Source organism: Diospyros lotus, chromosome 15 (genome assembly GCF_014633365.1).
Source record: "Diospyros lotus cultivar Yz01 chromosome 15, ASM1463336v1, whole genome shotgun sequence".
In the NCBI taxonomy this organism is placed as follows: Eukaryota; Viridiplantae; Streptophyta; class Magnoliopsida; order Ericales; family Ebenaceae; genus Diospyros; species Diospyros lotus.
In genome coordinates this window covers 18,279,711-18,298,453 of record NC_068352.1, presented here as the reverse complement: position 1 = coordinate 18,298,453, position 18,743 = coordinate 18,279,711, and the positions used below count along the sequence as shown (strand labels likewise).

Here is an 18,743-nt window from a genome sequence, read left to right as displayed (position 1 = left end):
ATAATAAAATTTATATTGATAATTTATTAAATAATTATTTTTATAATTTTTATATTAAAAATTATATTTATAAAATGACCCTATATTTTTTTATTTATACATTTATCTCATATTTTATTTCTTTTTTTAAAAAAATACCATTTCCTTATTTTTATATCAATTTCTTATTTTTGTTTTTGTGCAATCTCAAAGTTGGTATTAAATATATTAAAATGACTTTAGTAACAATTGTTAGGATTGAATTACACACACTACTCATGCAGAGAAATTAAAAATAAAATAACACAAAAAATAAGAAAAATTGACTTTAATTCTCCTATAACAAAAATTAACACAATATATATTAATTTTAATATTAACTGAATTTTGAATTTATAGTAATACATATCAAGTTTGTTTTTGTTAACAAAATTTGTAAAAAATTAAAAGAAAAATTGACTTGTAACAAAAATTAAAGTTTAGTGCGTATAATAGCAAAAGCAAAAGTATAATGACCAATTCATTATACAATGTAAAACTGAAATATTGTCCCCAAGTCACAAGTTAAGTGGTTGAATCACTATAAATTAGGATTCGTATTAGTTGGTCGTGAGTTCAATTTCTTATCTTACGTTGTGAGGCAAAGTCTCTATCTGCGATTTACCTCCTTTGTCGAAATCGAGAACACGAATGACATGGCGTAAAAACAATTATTCCAAGCGTAAAATTAAAATATTAGTTTATACTATAGTAATTTTATAAAAGATATAACAATACACATGGATAATTGAGAAGCAAGAAAGATATATACAATCTATATGGTTGATCTCACCTAATAAAATTAAATCCTGATATATATATATATCATCAGAGAGATTATTTATGCTTAGGAGTTTTTTAAGCAAAATACTCATTTTTTGTGTTTATTTAAAAAAAATAAAAATAAATAGATGTTCGATCGAATATATATAAAATAATAATTATAATTAAAATAAATTTTAGCAGGAATTTCCTCTACAATACTTTGATATAAAAGAGTTACACCATTCTACACGCACATAGATGAATCATAGATAACATAATAAAATTATTTTTATAATTAAAAAATCACAAATTTAAATAGTAAAAACACAATACTCTTGAAATTAATCCTATTAATTAGCCTCCTCCTACAATAGAACAAATCTTTTATCCATAAATAAACATCTAAAAATAACACACCATCCTAAAATTGAAAATGTAAAGCCTCAAAAATCCATACTAAGACAAGACGCAAGACAAAGCTCGTAGCTCTTCAAAAATCAGAACTTAATTGGGATTGGGGTAAGAGTTTTCCTCAGCCAAACAAAACCCATGCTGTTCACTTGGAGTTGGAACACTGTTCAATTGATTATGCCAGTCAAGATGCAGCAGCTGTTGTTGTGCATCGTAAAAGGCAATCTGGCCTCGGACCTTTGCTATTTCCAACCGGGTCTCACTTATTTGTTGTTGTAGTTGTGAGATCATCTGAGAGCAACCGTAAATTGGGTCCCGGATCCGGGAATTTGCTTCGAAGCTCATGCAGTTCGCGGCATCAGCTCTCAGGTTAATAGGAACTCTCTGTGCTAAAAATTTTGAAGTTAATATTTTCTCAATGAGTGAAAAGGATAAGCACGGTTGGAGAGTCTTGTGTTCAGAACGAGTCTCACCTAATTCTTATTTTACCCTTAAAATTAGAGTACCATGTTACTATTTTACGGGAACAAATCATTATTCATCTTGTACATAATGATTATTTGAGTCGAAATATATAATTCTTAAGATGAGCTATTAGGGATATCGTCGTTAATCCTTTCATCCTTAAACTCCACTTATGCATGATAGATAGTCATCCAAGTCTCATATTGAGTATAATGTTTGAATATTAGATGTAATATTCTTTTAAGTCTTTCTAACTAGGATGTCATTATTTTTTTTCTTGAATAAATAAAAAATTGGTAGTACAAAAAGAGGTTAGACCATCAAGAGGTATGTACCGAATATAATAGTTAAACTAAAAGCTTCACAAAAGAGCACGTCGATAGGATCAATCTATTAAACACAAAATGCCCAAAACAATTGGACTCAACAAAATACACCATCTGACACCGTAGATAAAAACAAAAGAACGTGTAGGTATATAAATTGTTATTAAAACATGCTTAATTAATAATGAAGGAAAAAAAAAAGAGATCAGAGATAGATACAGAAACATTGTGAGAATGAATTAAGAGAGATTCAGTGGACAGTTTTTGATGGCAGCTTACCTCTAAAATCTTGGTGACATTGCTAGCCCCAAAGATTTTGTGGACAGAAGCAAATCTTTGTGGGTTATTTGCAGGAAAATATGGAGCCAAGACACAATCTTGAGAGCACCTTCTTCGGAGAGATCTACAAGCTGCACACCTTGTGGAATTTGACATCCTCGATTGATCCATCAGATTTGCAGGAATCTATGAAAGATTTTGGTGGAGTTTTGAGGAATCAAAGTGTGGATCTTATATGGGTTTTGGATTAACAGATTTGAGTGTTCTAAGTTTGGAAGGTGATAACGGCTATATATTTTTAAATTGGTTTTGGAAGAAAGGAAGCTTGTGAAGATTTCCATAGTTAAATATATACAAATGGCTGCATATCAACTGAAACTGAATTTTCATATATCATTTCAAACTGTGGAGTGTTCTAAGTTTGGAAGGTGATAACGGCCATATTTTTAAGTTGGTTTTGGAAGAAAGGAAACTTGTAAAGATTTCCTTGGTTAAATATATATAAATGGCTGCATATCAGGTGAAATTGAATTTTCATGATAACTATTTCTCGTTGCAACATATTGAAACTTTTAGCACATGATAACTAGGTGGTTTCATATGTGGGCCATGTTGTTCCATTGCTACAATTGCCACAGAGAAACCCTCTAATTTTGCTGCATTGACTGATATGCTGCATCATAGAAACACCATACTATTTCTCTACAAGGCCTATCTCTTAATTCCATTTTGCATGCCCAATCAATGGTTGCTTGTTTCAGCCTCCCTTCTCTCCTGTATTGCACAAGTTTATTTGAATTAGGAAAAATACAAATCTATAGTGCCCTTTTCTTTTGCCCTTATCATAGCAACTTCTGTCTTCACTTTCCTCTCTTTCCCACACTTTAATGTTTACCTGGATTGGTTTGGATGTAGAGTGGCTGTTGGAATATGTTTGGATTGGGAATTCATATACAATTTTTGTATGTTACTAGCTGTCTTGTCTTTTCCCAGATTTGGAGCTGAAGGTGATATGAAATTAAGATGTTCACACATAAGGGAGGGGGGGGGGGGGGAGATGGGGGGGGGGGGGGGGGGGGGGGGGGGGACTGCTTGATCTTGGATTTCAGTTGAGAGAGGGAATGGGGGAGGAGAAAATAAAAAAACTATTTCTTTGTTTATTTGAGTTAGGAAAATGAAAAAAAAAAAAAAAAAAAACAAGTATATGGGCATCTGCATAAAAATCATTTTATATATACAGTTGGCTGGCTGGCTGGCTGGATGAAGGACTTGGGGCGATTAATTTCATTTTCATTATATATCTCTTCCTTATAATTTGAATAAAAGAAAGTAGATTAACCAATGCTCGGAATTCTTTTCTTTTGGGGTAAGCACCAAAATTGAATTTGGGTACTAAAGTGGAGAGAAAAAGTCACCGGTTCAGTTGGATTAAGATCAAATTAAGGTCCAATAAAGATATAATTTTATGAAATTATATATAATATAAAGCTAAGCTAGCCCATTTAGTATTGGCAGATGGACTTTATTTCAATTGTTTTCCATGCAAACAGTTGGGAATTGGGATTGGGAGGCAATGAATGATTGGATGGGATTATGGGATGTTTGTTTGTTGGCCATTGGGGGTCGTCTCCCTCCCGGGATGGTCTTGCCGCCGCTGCTGCTGTATTTTTGTCTCATCTTGTTTTGTGGTTTTGGTTTCCAAGTAATAATAATAATAATAATAATAATAATAATAATAATAATAATATATTTTATAACATCATATATAATAATATATTATTGTAATAAAAAATTAATTTTAAAATAATATCATTATTAATTCCTACTAATATATTTATATTACTAATACAATTATATCTTGAAATAATAGATTGTATCAATTAATTAGCAAAAAAATAATAATTACATTAAAATCATAACATTATTATTATTATTAGTAACAATAATTTTTTTTGAATGACTTATGCTTTTCATCTCAAAGGTTACCTAGATGGCATTAGGAAAGCTTTGTTTTGGAGAGAGTTGGAATCTAATGCAACGAAAATATTGAAATGGTGTTGTTTTAGTATTTTTGAAATATTTCTCATCTCAAAACACCATAATAACATTTTTGGGTCTTTTTCATAATTTTAAAAATATTTTTAGGTCATTTTACAATATTGAAAAATATTATAAATGCATTTGTAAATTGAAAATGCGTTTTTGTTTTGCAACCACGTTAAAAACGAAAGTTATTCTATCTTTATTGTCTTGACAATCACAATAAAGATAAAAACACCTTGTGTTTAAGTTTTTTTGAATAGATAATAGAATTTATATTGATAATTTATTAAATAATTATTTTTATAATTTTTATATTAAAAAATTATATTTATAAAAAAGACCCTATATTTTTTTATTTACACATTTATCCCATGATTTATTTCTTTTTCTTTTTTAAAAAATACCATTTCCCTATTTTTGTTTCATATCGTATCAATTTCTTATTTTCGTTTTTGTGCAATCTCAAAGATGGTAATTAAATATATTAAAATGACTTTAGTAACACTTGTTAGGATTGAATTACTCACACTACTCATGCAGAGAAATTAAAAATAAAATAACACAAAAAATAACAAAATTTGACTTTGATTCTCCTATAACAAAAACTAACATAATATATATTGATATAGATTTTAAAATCAATTGATTGGGGGGTTTATATTAATTTTAATATTAAGTGAATTTTGAGTTTATAGTAATACATATGAAGTTTGTTTTTGTTAGCCAAATTTGTAAAAAAATCAAAAGAAAGATTGACTTATAACAAAAATTAAAATTTATTGCCCATATATAATAGCAAAAATAAAAGTATAATGACTTATTCATTATAAAGTGTAAAATTGAAATATTAGTTTACACTAATAATTTTATAAAAGATACAACAATACACGTAGATAATTGAGAAGCTAGAAATTAAGATATATTCACTCTATATGGTTGATCTCACCTAATAAAATTAAATTCTGATATATATATATATACACACATATATATATTATCAGGGAGATTATTTATGCTTTATGAGTTTTTGAAGCAAAATACTCATTTTTTGTGTTTATTTAAAAATAAATAAATAAATAGATGTTCGATTGGATATATATAAAATAATAATTATAATTAAAATAAATTTTAGCAGGCATTTTCTCTACAATACTTTAATATAAAAGAGTTACACGATTCTACATACACACATAGGTGAGTCTCAAATAACAACATAAAATTATTTTTATAATTAAAAAATCACAATTTTAAATTGTAAAAACATTTTCTTAAAAAAGTAAAAACACAATACTCTTTGAAATTAATCCATAAATAAACCTTTTATCCATAAATAAACATCTAAAAATAAAACACCATCCTAAAATTGAAAATGTAAAGCCTCAAAATCCATTCCAAGACAAGATAAGACAAAGCTCAAAGCTCTTCAAAAATCAGAACTTAATTGGGATTGGGGTAAGAGTTTTCCTCAGCCAAACAAAACCCATGCTGTTCACTTGGAGTTGGAACACTGTTCAATTGATTCTGCCAGTCAAAATGCAACAGCTGTTGTTGTTGTGCATCGTAAAAGGCAATCTGACCTCGGATTTTTGCTATTTCTAGCCGGGTCTCACTTATTTGTTGCTGCAGTTGTGAGATCATCTGAGAGCAGCCGTAAATTGGGTCCCGGATCCGGGAACTTGCTTCAAAGCTCATGCAGTTCGCGGCATCAGCTCGCAGGTCAATGGGAACTCTCTGTGCAAAAAAATTTGAAGTTAATATTTTCTCAACGAGTGAAAAGAATAAGCATTGTTGGAGAGTCTTGTGTTCAGAATGAGTCTCCCCTAATTCTTGTTTTACCCTTAAAATTAGAATATCATGTTACTATTTTACGAAAATAACTCATTACTCACGCTACACATAATAATTATTTGAATTTTAAGTATATAATTCTCAAGATAAGCTATTAGGAATATCGTCGTTAATTCTTCCATCCTTAAACTCTATTTATACATGATAGATAGCCATCCAAGTCTCATATTGAGTATAATGTTCCAAAATATAAGATGTAATTTCCTTTTAAGCCTTTCTCACTAGGATACTATTATTTTTTTTTATTGGATAAATAAAAAATTGGTAGTACAAAAAGAGATTAGACCATCAAAGGGTATGTACCGAATATGATAGTCAAACTAAAAACTCCACAAAAGAGCACATGGATAGGATCAATCTACCAAACACAAAAGGCCCAAGACAATTGGATTCAACAAAATACATAATCTTACATCGATCGTAGATAAAAACAAGAGAACATGTGTGTGTATAGAGGAAAACATGCTTAATTAATAATGAAGGAAAAACAAAAAGAGATTAGAGATGGATACAGAAACATTGTGAGAATGAAGAGAGATAGCTTACCTCTAAAATCTTGGTGACATTGCTAGCCCCAAAGATTTTGTGGACAGAAGCAAATCTTTGTGGGTTATTTGCAGGAAAATATGGAGCCAAGACACATTCTTGAGAGCACCTTCTTCGGAGAGATCTACAAGCTGCACACCTTGTGGAATTTGACATCCTCGATTGATCCATCAGATTTGCAGAAATCTATGAAAGATTTTGGTGGAGTTTTGAGGAATCAAAGTGTGGATCTTATATGGGTTTTGGATTAATAGATTTGAGTGTTCTAAGTTTGGAAAGGGATAACGGCTATATTTTTAAATTGGTTTTGGAAGAAAGAAAGTTTGTGAAGATTTCCTTAGTTAAATATATACAAATGGCTGCATCCTGCATATCAAGTGAAATTGAATTTTCATATATCCTTTCAAATTGTGGAGTGTTCTAAGTTTGGAAGGTGATAACGGCCATATTTTTAAATTGGTTTTGGAAGAAAGGAAGCTTGTGAAGATTTCCTTGGTTAAATATATATAAATGGCTGCATATCAAGTGAAATTGAATTTTCATGTTTCCTTTCAAGCTCCATAATATATTTATAAAAATTCAAAGTGAATTTCTTTCTCCTTTAAGAATTGAAAAGGTATATAATGTAATATAGAACTGGATTGAAACAAAAAATGTAAGCTCGTGATTAATCTTGCATGTTTAATGAGTTACATATTAAATATATTTATCTCAATAGAAGAAAGAAAGAGATAGAATTTAAAACAAGTTTAATATGTATTTTTTCTGAGTGAGATAGGTTAGAATGTAACTTAATAACAAAGTTACCACGATATTTTTATGTCATATAACAAACTTCATCTTATAACTATATACCTTGTAAATTTGTTCTTTTACCTCTACCAGAATCTTATATAAGTTAATACTTAGACACAAACTAATTAGAATGAAATATTGGGGTTCTCCTAAGTCTATATATTTTGTGGTAAAAAATTATATATTTTTAAAACTCCAAAGTTTATCGTCATTTTTGGAAAATATTGAAATATAATGGATAAATTGTAAAGAACACTTTTGACATTTAAAAAATATAATAACCTCCCTTATTGTTAAATAAAATGGTTAAATAACTATTTTACCCTACATTCTTTTTCTCTCCTCTAATTTACAAAAAAATAATAAAAAAAGAAACAACTAACGGGTTTGAATTATTGAATCTAGACAACCCTAACCCAGATTTCTAGATAAATGTTTGATGAGTTCTGGGTTTGAATGAACCATGTCGCATTCAATTTCTAAGTTCTTTGAAGATTGAGAAAGAGATAAAATAGACATACGTACTAGCCACATTTTCTTTATACTCTTCAACTAGATTAATGATTTGCCAATAGTCTTCTTCAACCTTCTGACCAAAAATATAATTAGTTTGATTTGATGAACCCTCTTATCTTATCTTGTTCGTGATTGTGACCATTTTATTTTTTTTTATATAGATATACTCAATCTTAATTATTAGGATAAATTTTTTTTAAAAAACTGTAATTTATTTCTAACTACATATATTATATTATTACTTAATTAATAGTTTCTCAATTGCGTTTAATTTAAATTTAAAAAATAACTATTTTTTCTGAGAAAATAATAGAAAATAACTTTTGATAGGTTATACTTGTTAATAATAATTTTAGAAGGAAAGTGACATTATTATATCAACAATCATATATTTAAAAATCTAGTGGTCAGGCTTATGGGAAAAAAAAAAGCTTTCAAAAACATACTAAATCAAAATGAACTGTATAATATCTTTTGGCTTTATTTTAATTTTGTAATGGGTTTTCTATTTTTCAATAATATACCTAATTTGAATTAGTTTCAATTTTATAACTAATTTTTAATGTTTCAATTTCAAGAATTTACCCAACTTTGTGTTTTGTTTCATTATTAAAATAGGAAAATTGTCCAAAATTTTCTATAGACTCTTTGTAATTTAAAAAGGTTTTAAAAAGTTTTTGTATTTTATTCTTTTTGATCGAGTATACCTATATTAGTAAAGGGATCAACCATACTCTAGTTAATTAATTAATATTTTAACTATTTATTATATTTTTAAATAAAAAATGTATTTTAGTTGAAAATATAACTATAAACAAAAATAGAAATACCTACATGCATTTTCCAATCATTTCCCTATTTTTTTAATTTATAAATATATATTTATATGCATATATAGATCCATATATACATAAATATATATTTTAGTTTATAGTTATATTTTTAAATAAAATATTAATCTAATTGAAGTTTAATTAGTAAATGAAAAGGTGTCCCAACAAAAAGAATCAATTATAAAAAAATTCATAAACATATCTAAATCATAAAGGGTCATCTTCATATAAATAGTCCAAATTATAAAGAACTAACATAACTCGTAATCTAAGTAACAATGAAGTTGTTAGTGTGACATTGGGGTCTCGGGTTCAAGACCTGAAGACTTGTGCTTTGCTATGTTGGAGTTGTGCGTTGGGCCACGACCCTCGCCTTGTGGGGTGGCAATTTACTTAGACTATGATGTGAAAATTATTACGACTAGGTTCTTAATTTATAGAAAAAAGACATTCTGACTAAAGACTGTGTGGTGGGATTTCTCAATTTCCATGTTAAAAAAAAAAAAATTATAAGGGACTTGGTTTAATTTACTTATTATAAAATAGAAATAAAACATAAAATTTGATTATTAAAAATTTAAAGTTCCTTACAAAATTGAAATTAAACACAAAGTTTGGTATAAAATTGAAAAAAATTAAAAATTTATTTTAAAATTACAACAAAATAAAAAGTCAATATTCTTTTGATAATTTACTTAAGGAGAGAATTCATAAGAAAGAGGAGAATTTTGTTGAAATGATTCATTATTCCTTTTCATTGTCTTTTAATTACATATATTCATAAGAAATGCAATAAAAAAAAAAAAAATGGGCCCCACGTATAGCAAACTACCTCACAAATGATAGGTGATTTTTGAGTTAATCCATTTATCCCATGAGTTTTGTTGGCACTCTCCATGCACAATTACTTTTTCTTCGTAACGTGGTCGTTGTTTTTAGATCACCTTTCTCTAAGTTATCATCATCTCCCATCCGCTCAAAACTCATCCCCAATTTCATGGGAATGACACTAGCAAAACTTGGAAAACCAACCACCTGAAGCTATATTTCTCCGCCCATATATCATATCAACCTTAGTTGTAATTATAATACGTACCTTGCAAATAATAAAAAGAACCCATGGGTGGGACGTGGACCTAAGTATTTTTTTGCCAAATCACATAAATTCTTGTGTTTTGCATGTTATTATATTTCTAACACTTTCTTATGTCACATAATTTTTTTTTTTGTGTAATTTATTTTTCAGGACACTAAATGCACGAGAAGAGATGTCAAGAGCGATAGATATACAAACTTAGTACGCAGAACATGTAATAAAGATCTAGGACCATCGTCTCTTGCTAAAACTGTTAAGACCACCAATGAGTTAAAAAAAAACTCTTCTTTTACGTACAACCTATCTTGTTAAGCTCAACAACAAAGAAAAACTCAATGTGAGACATGCAATATAAAAACCCAAAAAATTGTTAGGACCCACCATGGGCTTAAAAATTCGTTGTCTTGCATGCGGATAACTTTTAAGATAGGCAATATTTGTAAGGGTTCACTCTCGAATATTTTCGTTAGCACGGGATATCCGAAAAGAGATCATCATAAAAATGATATAGAACAAATCATAAATAAACAGGCAACGCATTTCATTACTACCAGCGGAAACAAAATTAAAATTCAGTTACACTTCCAATATCTCATGAGTTTGGATTCAGTTACACTTCTAATATCTCATGAGTTCGGGTTCGACGGCCATACACAATAGATAAGAGACTCTAATGTTAACTAACAAAATAAAAATTAATTCATCTTAAGCCTCACCAAAATACAAATCAGGATCTTCAAATTAGGACATGTCTCCGTACACCACTATCCCTGGGCCTTAATCCCACTGGACTCGCCCTCAATAACGGCATTCCCTTTACCTGGAATGACAAAGAAAATCAAGTGAGCCACAAGGCTCAGCAATTTCGAGAAACAAAAAACAATGCACAGGATCCAAGAAACATAGTGACACCAAAAAAAGTAATCAAGGACTCAACAGTTATATACAAGATTCGTAACTTATGACTTGATCAACTCCAAGTTAAATGCATCATGCCACCATATATCACCATGCAATTGTGCATATAAATTAATGTCAGTATCAAATCTTGTAGGCTCGCAAGCCACCAATCAACACATGCCAAAGTGCATCATGTAAAGAAAAACTCACAAATAAATATGGAATTAATTTGTCGGGCTATGGCCACCTCGTCCCGCGCCAAATGCTCTAGGGTACCCTTTCCCTTTGTGCAAAATAATAGGTGTGCAAAATTTAATAATAATAGTATATATCATATTTTGACATGCCATTTATGAAATCACGCAAGGTTACCAACCTTGATGCCATGCTCTCAAATGTATAAATAAGTATCCACATGATTTAATACCATGTATTGATGGCAAGTACATCTCCACAAAAAGTCTCAAATTTATGATTAGACTTCCCATGCAACTAAAAGAACCATATCAAGCACATTAGCTCTATTGATCTTTACACACAGTGGTATTTAATTTACTGGTCATATTCTAATGACTATTTAGAAGAAAATGCAGGGAAAATTTTGATATGAATTCTCATAAATTCGGACATATTCAAAAATTATTTAAATAGATAAATTATGCCCGTGGCAATATAAAATGAGTGTGTGGGTGCTAAACATATGTATACATATATATATATATATATTATTTGGGTGCCTTCAATTTACAGTGGGTGCATGGGTGCTAAACACATGTATACATATATACATATATATGTATGTATTATTTGGATAAGGATGACGAGTATTCGAGTAAGGCAGGGGGTGCTTAAAAAGAAAAGCTTGAATATATATATATATGTAAACACTGCAATAATATAAATAGGCATGCATATACAAATGTATATGGTGATGCAAGTAAGCTATATACATATGCATAAATGGTCCGAATCTGGGAGAGGGGTGGGTTTGCTCGACGAAACAAAGGCAGCCAACTTGAGCCATGCTCTTAAATGCATAAATAAGTATCCACATGATTTAATACCACGTATTAATGGCAAGTACATCTCCACAAAAAGTCTCAAATTTATGATTAGAGTTCCCATGCAACTAAAATGACTACATCAAGCACATTAGCTCTATTGATCTTTACACACAGTGGCATTTAATTTACTGGTTATATTCTAATGACTATTTAGAAGAAAATGTAGGGAAAATTTTGATATGGATTCTCATAAATTCGGATATATTTGAAAATCATTTAAATAAATAAATTATGCCTGTGGCAATATACAAGGGGTGTGTGGGTGCTAAACATATGTATACATATATATATATATATTATTTTGGTCCCTTCAATTTACAGTGGGTGCGTGGGTGCTAAACACATGTATACATATATATATATATACGTATGCCTATTTATATTATTGCAGTGCTTACATTTATATATATATATATATATATATATGGTGATGCAAGTAAGCTATATACATATGCATACGTGGTCCGAATCTAGGAAAGGGGTGGGTTTGCTCAATGAAACAAGGGCAGCCAACTTGAGCGCATATTTATGTATATATAAGTAGGTTGCTCGGCTGGAACAGGAGATCCAAATGAAGCTAAAAGTGTATATATATATATATATATATATAAATGAGTTCTCAACTGAAACAGGGCATCCAAATGGCTGTTACGGATACAACTAAATATATATATATAAGTGGGTTTGTTCTTCTGGTTAACGCATTTGACAAGGGTTGTGCATATAAATATATATATATAGATCTCTATATAACTTAGGTGCTATGCATACAAATGAACGAAGATTTGCATCCTTACCTACCAAGGTGCTATTCACTAGAAAGAAATAGGGGCGATGCGCGTCCCCATTACAAACTCAATCAAATTGTGTGTATATGTAATTAATAGCAAAAAACTTATAGAATGTTAAAGAGGGTGCGTAAGAAACTTGCAGCAACAGCATTATTAGTAGAGACATCAATAACATAAATAGTACTATTATGAATAAAGAAACTTACCTGATGAAGATGCAAGCAAGAGAAGTTCCACCAATGCAAATGAAATGCAATGTAACAATGAGTTGAATAAAAATAAAAGGAGAAGGTGAAGTATAAGAAGAACGCTGAGGAGATGAGGGAAAGCAATGGAATAGTAGGAAAAAAAAAGAGACACACTAGAATTAGGAGATTTGCACACAGAAAAAGGAGCGCGTACAAGTTGCTAACTCCAAAAAAATTACCAAAATGTCATTCTTCTCATATTATAGACAAAAATTTCTAAGGGCTTTATTAACAAATGTTAACTTAATTTATTTTCTTCTTCTTTTTTTTTTTATTACACCACCAATTTCATTATTTTCAAATTATTTATCACCATGGGCGTAAGCCCCAGCCACATATACCCTACATATATATCAAGCCCACTAGGCTTAATTTTTCACCTGGGTCAAACCCGTGACCTCGTTAACTAACTAATTGCGGCTCATTACATCATGTCCAATTTCTTAAAATTTGACCCATACAATTATTTTCACAATCACATGAACCATAAAATGAAATTATACAACCCAAGAATTATGTCTATGCTACCAAAGCAGTTTATCATTAAATATTAAAGTACTTAGATCCACATTTAAATGCCATTAAATTAACATTAAGTAATAAAACACCTAGACCCATTTTGTGGTCGTTACAATAACAACCCATGATCCGTTTTGCAATACAAAACAAAAGGCCATTAAGACATGCAACAAGTTTAAAAGATTCATCATTTTGTACATAGTGCAAACTTCTCAGACTGGTAATGGACAAAAAAGATTTGTTGTGGCACATGCAATATGACAAACCTTGAGATCAAGCGTGAAAAATCTTAAAGTTTGGTTAAGCCTTGAATAGGGACCCATAACAAAAGGATCGGCTAGGTTTTAGCTTAAGGGCCTCAATCAAGGAAGCAAGTGGGAAATCTGTTAATGGCACGCAGGCTCACAAAGGATTGAGGAGCAATCCCAAACACAATAAAATCCAAGAATGCAAGCATTTACAAGTAAAACAATCTATAATTTGTTGTTAGTGAATGTGTCTTTATTTTACTTACATAAAAAATGTCATTACTTTAAATTGTCATTACTTGTGTTATCTTGCAAAATACTAACATTTTGTGTAGCAAACAAGTAAGAGCATAAAAAAATAAATATGAAGATGTTGAAGAGCAACAATAATCATTAATAACACAAAACTACAAGACATATTGAAATAAAAAAAGGAAAAGTATAACAAAAAAATAAATGAAAGCTTGACGACGCATTAGGGCTTGAAAAATACTCCACTCAAGGTCCAAGAGGCGATAGGACAACCAAAAGGAACTAGGGTTGCATTGAGATCTTTAGCATCAACGAGCAGCTCTGTCACCTAGAGAGGTGAAAGCATGTCCCTAGAAGTTAGTCATATTTAAGTTCCTAAGAGCATCAATCATCTCAATACCTTTAGGTTTTTGAGAAACATGGCTACCAAGGGCCCCAAAGGATTTCTAGATCACCATGTAAACAAGAATCTAGAAAAGCCTTGGGGCTTCTAGGATTCCATACCTAACAATGCCAATATCAAGCTTTGAACTCTTTAACTTTCGAGGAGAATACCAGCTCGTAGAAGGATTGTCCTAGAAGTTTGGACTCTAGAAAAGAGTGTGCTAGATAAAAGCCATATTTGGTGAAACAATAGGGATATCGCTCCTTTATATCATAGCAGTCTTGGGACAACCAATACTCATGAACTACTTTAAGCCGAATAGCTACATAATCTTGGTAGCTCTTAGTTATTCTTTAAGGGAAAGTTCCCAGGTGTGACTAGAAGCTAACTATTTGGCTAACTAGGATCGATCTTGAAAGACAACCAAATTGGACTTTCTTGCTTTTTTTAGCTCCTTCTTAAACTTTTTATTCTCCTTCCTCAAACTCTAAATCTCCTTCTTCAAAGCTTGTATTCATACGAAGAAGCTAGAGATAATGTCAAAGAGATGAGCTAGCGAATCTTCGTTATCCTTCTCAAGCTATTAGCTTGGTGTCATTGGGTATCTTTGTCGCACCTCTCTTTGTCCCTTTGCTATCACTCATTTTCCTCTTGTGTGTTGGTAGAAACCAACTCCAGGCATTACTGGTAACCATTTCTTAGATGCCCTAAGAAAAAGAAAAAGCACAAAGATTAAAAAAAGGCTTAATACATCTTAAAGTTCCTCAATTATTACAAAATATGACATTGAGTCCCTCACCTAAAAAACTTTAAGATTCGGTCTTTAAACAATTAAAAAAATATCTTTTTAGTCCTTACCGTCAATGCGAGTAAACGGCTCTGTTATGTTTGTCTCAAACCTATGTATACCCGGCTTTGTATACATATACATATATATACATGTAACATCCTGTATCGAGCGATAAGAAGGACCAGAACGACTTACCCTGATGGGCCTACGCGAACTTCCCAGGGGTCACCCATTCTTAAGCTACTTCAGCCCAAAAGGTATCCAGCTGATGTTGTTTCCTTCCTTACTTATCCTCGATATATACTATCCTCCTCTGGGCTCCCGGGGTGTTAAATTCTCCCCCCTTTGAGCACATAACGTGCTCGTCATGCGACCTTACAACTGGTCCCAGACCTTCTCCCCTTTGGAGGCTGTCATCCTAGAAGCCTGTCAGAAGCCGCTCCTTGATCAGGCATCGCGCCTCGACTCCACTCCCCGCCCACATTAGACCACCTTCTCCAAGGGTCGGCTCTGATACCACCTGTAACATCTCGTATCGAGCGATAGGAAGGACTGAAACAACTTACCCTGATAGGCCTACGCGAACTTCCCAAGAGGTCACCCATCCTTGAGCTACTCTAGCTCAAGTACGCTTAACCCCAAAGTTCTTTGCCTACATTCAGCCTAAAAGGTATCCAGCTGGTATTATTTTCTTCCTTATTTATCCTCGATATATACTATCCTCCTCTAGGATCCTACCCCTTGGGAAGTTCGCATAGGCCCATCAAGGTAAGTCATTCCGGTCCTTCCTATCGCTCGATACGGGATGTTACAGGTGGTATCAAAACCAGGTTGGAGAAGGCAGTCCAATGAGGGTGGGGAGTGGTGCCAAGGCGCGATGCCTGATCAAGGAGCGACTCTTGGCAGGCTTCTAGGATGATAGCCTCCAAAGGGGAGAAGGTCTAGGACTAGTTGTAAGGTCGCATGACGAGGATGTCATGTGCTCAAGCGGGGGAGAATATAATACCCCGGGAGCCCAAAGGAGGATAGTATATATCAAAGATAAGTAAGGAATGAAACAATATCAGCTGGATACCTTTTGGGCTGAATGTAGGCAAAAAAACTCCGAGGTTAAGCGTGCTTGAGCTAAAGTTGCTCAAGGATGGGTGACCCCCTATGAAGTTCACGTAAGCCCAACAGGGTAAGTCGTTCCGATCCTTCCTATCGCTCGATACGGGATGTTACAGGTGGTATCAGAGCCGACCCTTGGAGAAGGCGATCTAATGAGGGTGGGGAGTGGAGTCGAGGTGCGATGTCTGATCAAGGAGCAGCTCTTGACAGGCTTCTGGTCCTTCTTATCGCTAACATACGCGAACTTCCCAGGGGGTCACCCATCCTCGAGCTACTCTAGCTCAAGCACGCTTAAACTCGGAGTTCTTTGCCTATATTCAGCCCCAAAGGTATCCAGCTGGTATTGTTTCATTCCCTACTTATCCTCGATATATACTATCATCCTCTGGGCTCTCGGGGTATTACAATACATATACACAAACACACAGAGGGCTGCGGCCATGGCAGTCACCGTTAGCTGCCATGGCTGCGACCATCACCCCCCCCAATATACACATACACACGCACACATATGGCCGCTATGAATGTAGTCGTCACCCACCCGCCATGGCAGCGGCGATGAACATGTCCATCATTACGAGAGAGAGAGAGAGAGAGAGAGAGAGAGAGAGAGAGAGTTGGCCGAGGGTGGGTGATGGGTTGTACAGTATATATATATAAAGAGAGAGAAAGAGGGGGTGGGTCTGTGCAGTATATATATATATATAGAGAGAGAGAGAGAGACTAATGCCCTATCTAAATCCTCACTGAAGCAAGAAACAAAACACAATATTTAACCAATTATAGACAACAACATGATTAAATTCCAAACAGGAATGAAAATGAATTTTTAGCTGTCAAAATTTAGACTTAAGCATTCAACGTGCAATTTGTATTTTGTGCTTTCATAATTGAAATGAATAAGGCAGTTGAGCAAGAGATTTCTATTATCTATCTACCAGCAATAACATGAGAACTTATAGTCAAGTACTGGGAATTCGAGACAAACCTCCACTTCCATGGCTTTAAAACCAAAACCAGAGTCCCTTTCAACAACAACCACTAGCCAGTCAGGTGAAGCCACAACTGTAGTAATGTAGTAGCCTAGACCAACCCCCATTGTTCCCCATGTACCTATGCAGTATATATAGAGAGAGAGAGGGGGGTGGGTCTATGTAGTGTATATATATATATATATAGAGAGAGAGAGGGCCACGGCCATAGCGGGAGGGGGTGATGGTCACGGCCATGGGAGGGGGTGGATCTGAGCAGGCCGCATAAACCAGACCGAAATGCACATGAAATACCAAGTAAATGCCATCTAAATTCATGCCAAATTAGAACAACAACATAATACAATTAAATGCAAGAATATAGTAACAAAAATTAAAATAATATAAAATCATTTTGAATCACTTGTTATGTCACGCACCTTAAACGGTGCGTGATGTCACACACAAACAGATGTAAACGGCAAGGACTAAAAATGTAACCTTTTAATTGTTTAAAGACTGAATCTTGAGGTTTTTTAGGTGAGGGACTCAATGTCATATCTTGTAATAGATCAGGGACTTTAAGATGTATTAAGCCTAAAAAGGACAAAGGATATACATGAATAGAAAAAAGGACAAAATGACCAAAAAAAGAAAATCTTATTTTAATAATCTTCATCTTTGACCCATCTAGCACCTAGGGAAAGTTTCCAAACATCCTTGGCTCATCCCAAGGAATGATGGTCAAGTATATGTGGTGAGAACCAATCCTCAGGTCCTTCACAAAATCAGAGTCCACCTCCCCAGGGTAAACCTAGAAGTGGCCCCTGTGAACATGTCCCCCTTTAGAAAGAAAAAATTGAGAGTGTAGGGTGCACTAATCTTCGAGAAGATAGGGGTAGTTAGTTGGTGGACCTCCATCGACAAGACTCGTCAATCCTTGTGGAAAGGTTGGATCGAAAAATTGCACTCTTCTTGATTGTGCCAATGGTGCTCATCTAGGTCCAAGTAGGAGGTGACCTTTTCTTTTTCATGGCACGGCGAAGATGGAGACTGCTGTGAGTACTTGACTACCACTACTTGGGATTAGAGCTGGCAATTCGGGTTGGCGGGTTGTAATCGTGTTGTATCGAGACACACGTATAACACGCATCAGGTTAACCCGAACACGACACGTTTAATAATCGTGTCAAATTCCTTAAACCCGAACACGACACGTTTATTAAACGTGTAACCCGACACGACCCGTTTAACCCGTTTAATTAAACGGGTCGTGTCGTGTCGTGTCACCTATTAACCTGTTTAATTTAAACAGGTCGTTCTGTCACCTACTAACCCGTCCAACCCGTTTACCTGTAACATGTAAAAACCTATTAAATGCATAAAAAAACCTATTCAATAGAATCAATACACATACAAAATTTTATTCACTCACAAAAAAATAATTTAACCTATCAATAGAATTTATATTTAATCTGTCAACATACATATATAAAATATATGTATGAGCTTTTGATACCAGAT

General features: G+C 32.9%; 1 protein-coding gene across 1 annotated transcript; it reads right to left on the bottom strand.

The window, feature by feature from the left end:
* Positions 1 to 5,744: 5,744 nt before the first annotated feature.
* Positions 5,745 to 17,347, bottom strand: LOC127791613 (LOB domain-containing protein 12-like). Its single transcript, XM_052321597.1, has 2 exons — positions 17,237 to 17,347; positions 5,745 to 6,038 (listed from the first exon to the last, which is right to left on the bottom strand). The coding sequence occupies exons 1-2, from the start codon at positions 17,345 to 17,347 to the stop codon at positions 5,745 to 5,747; spliced, it is 405 nt and encodes a 134-aa protein (XP_052177557.1).
* Between the last annotated feature and the right edge of the window lie 1,396 nt (positions 17,348 to 18,743).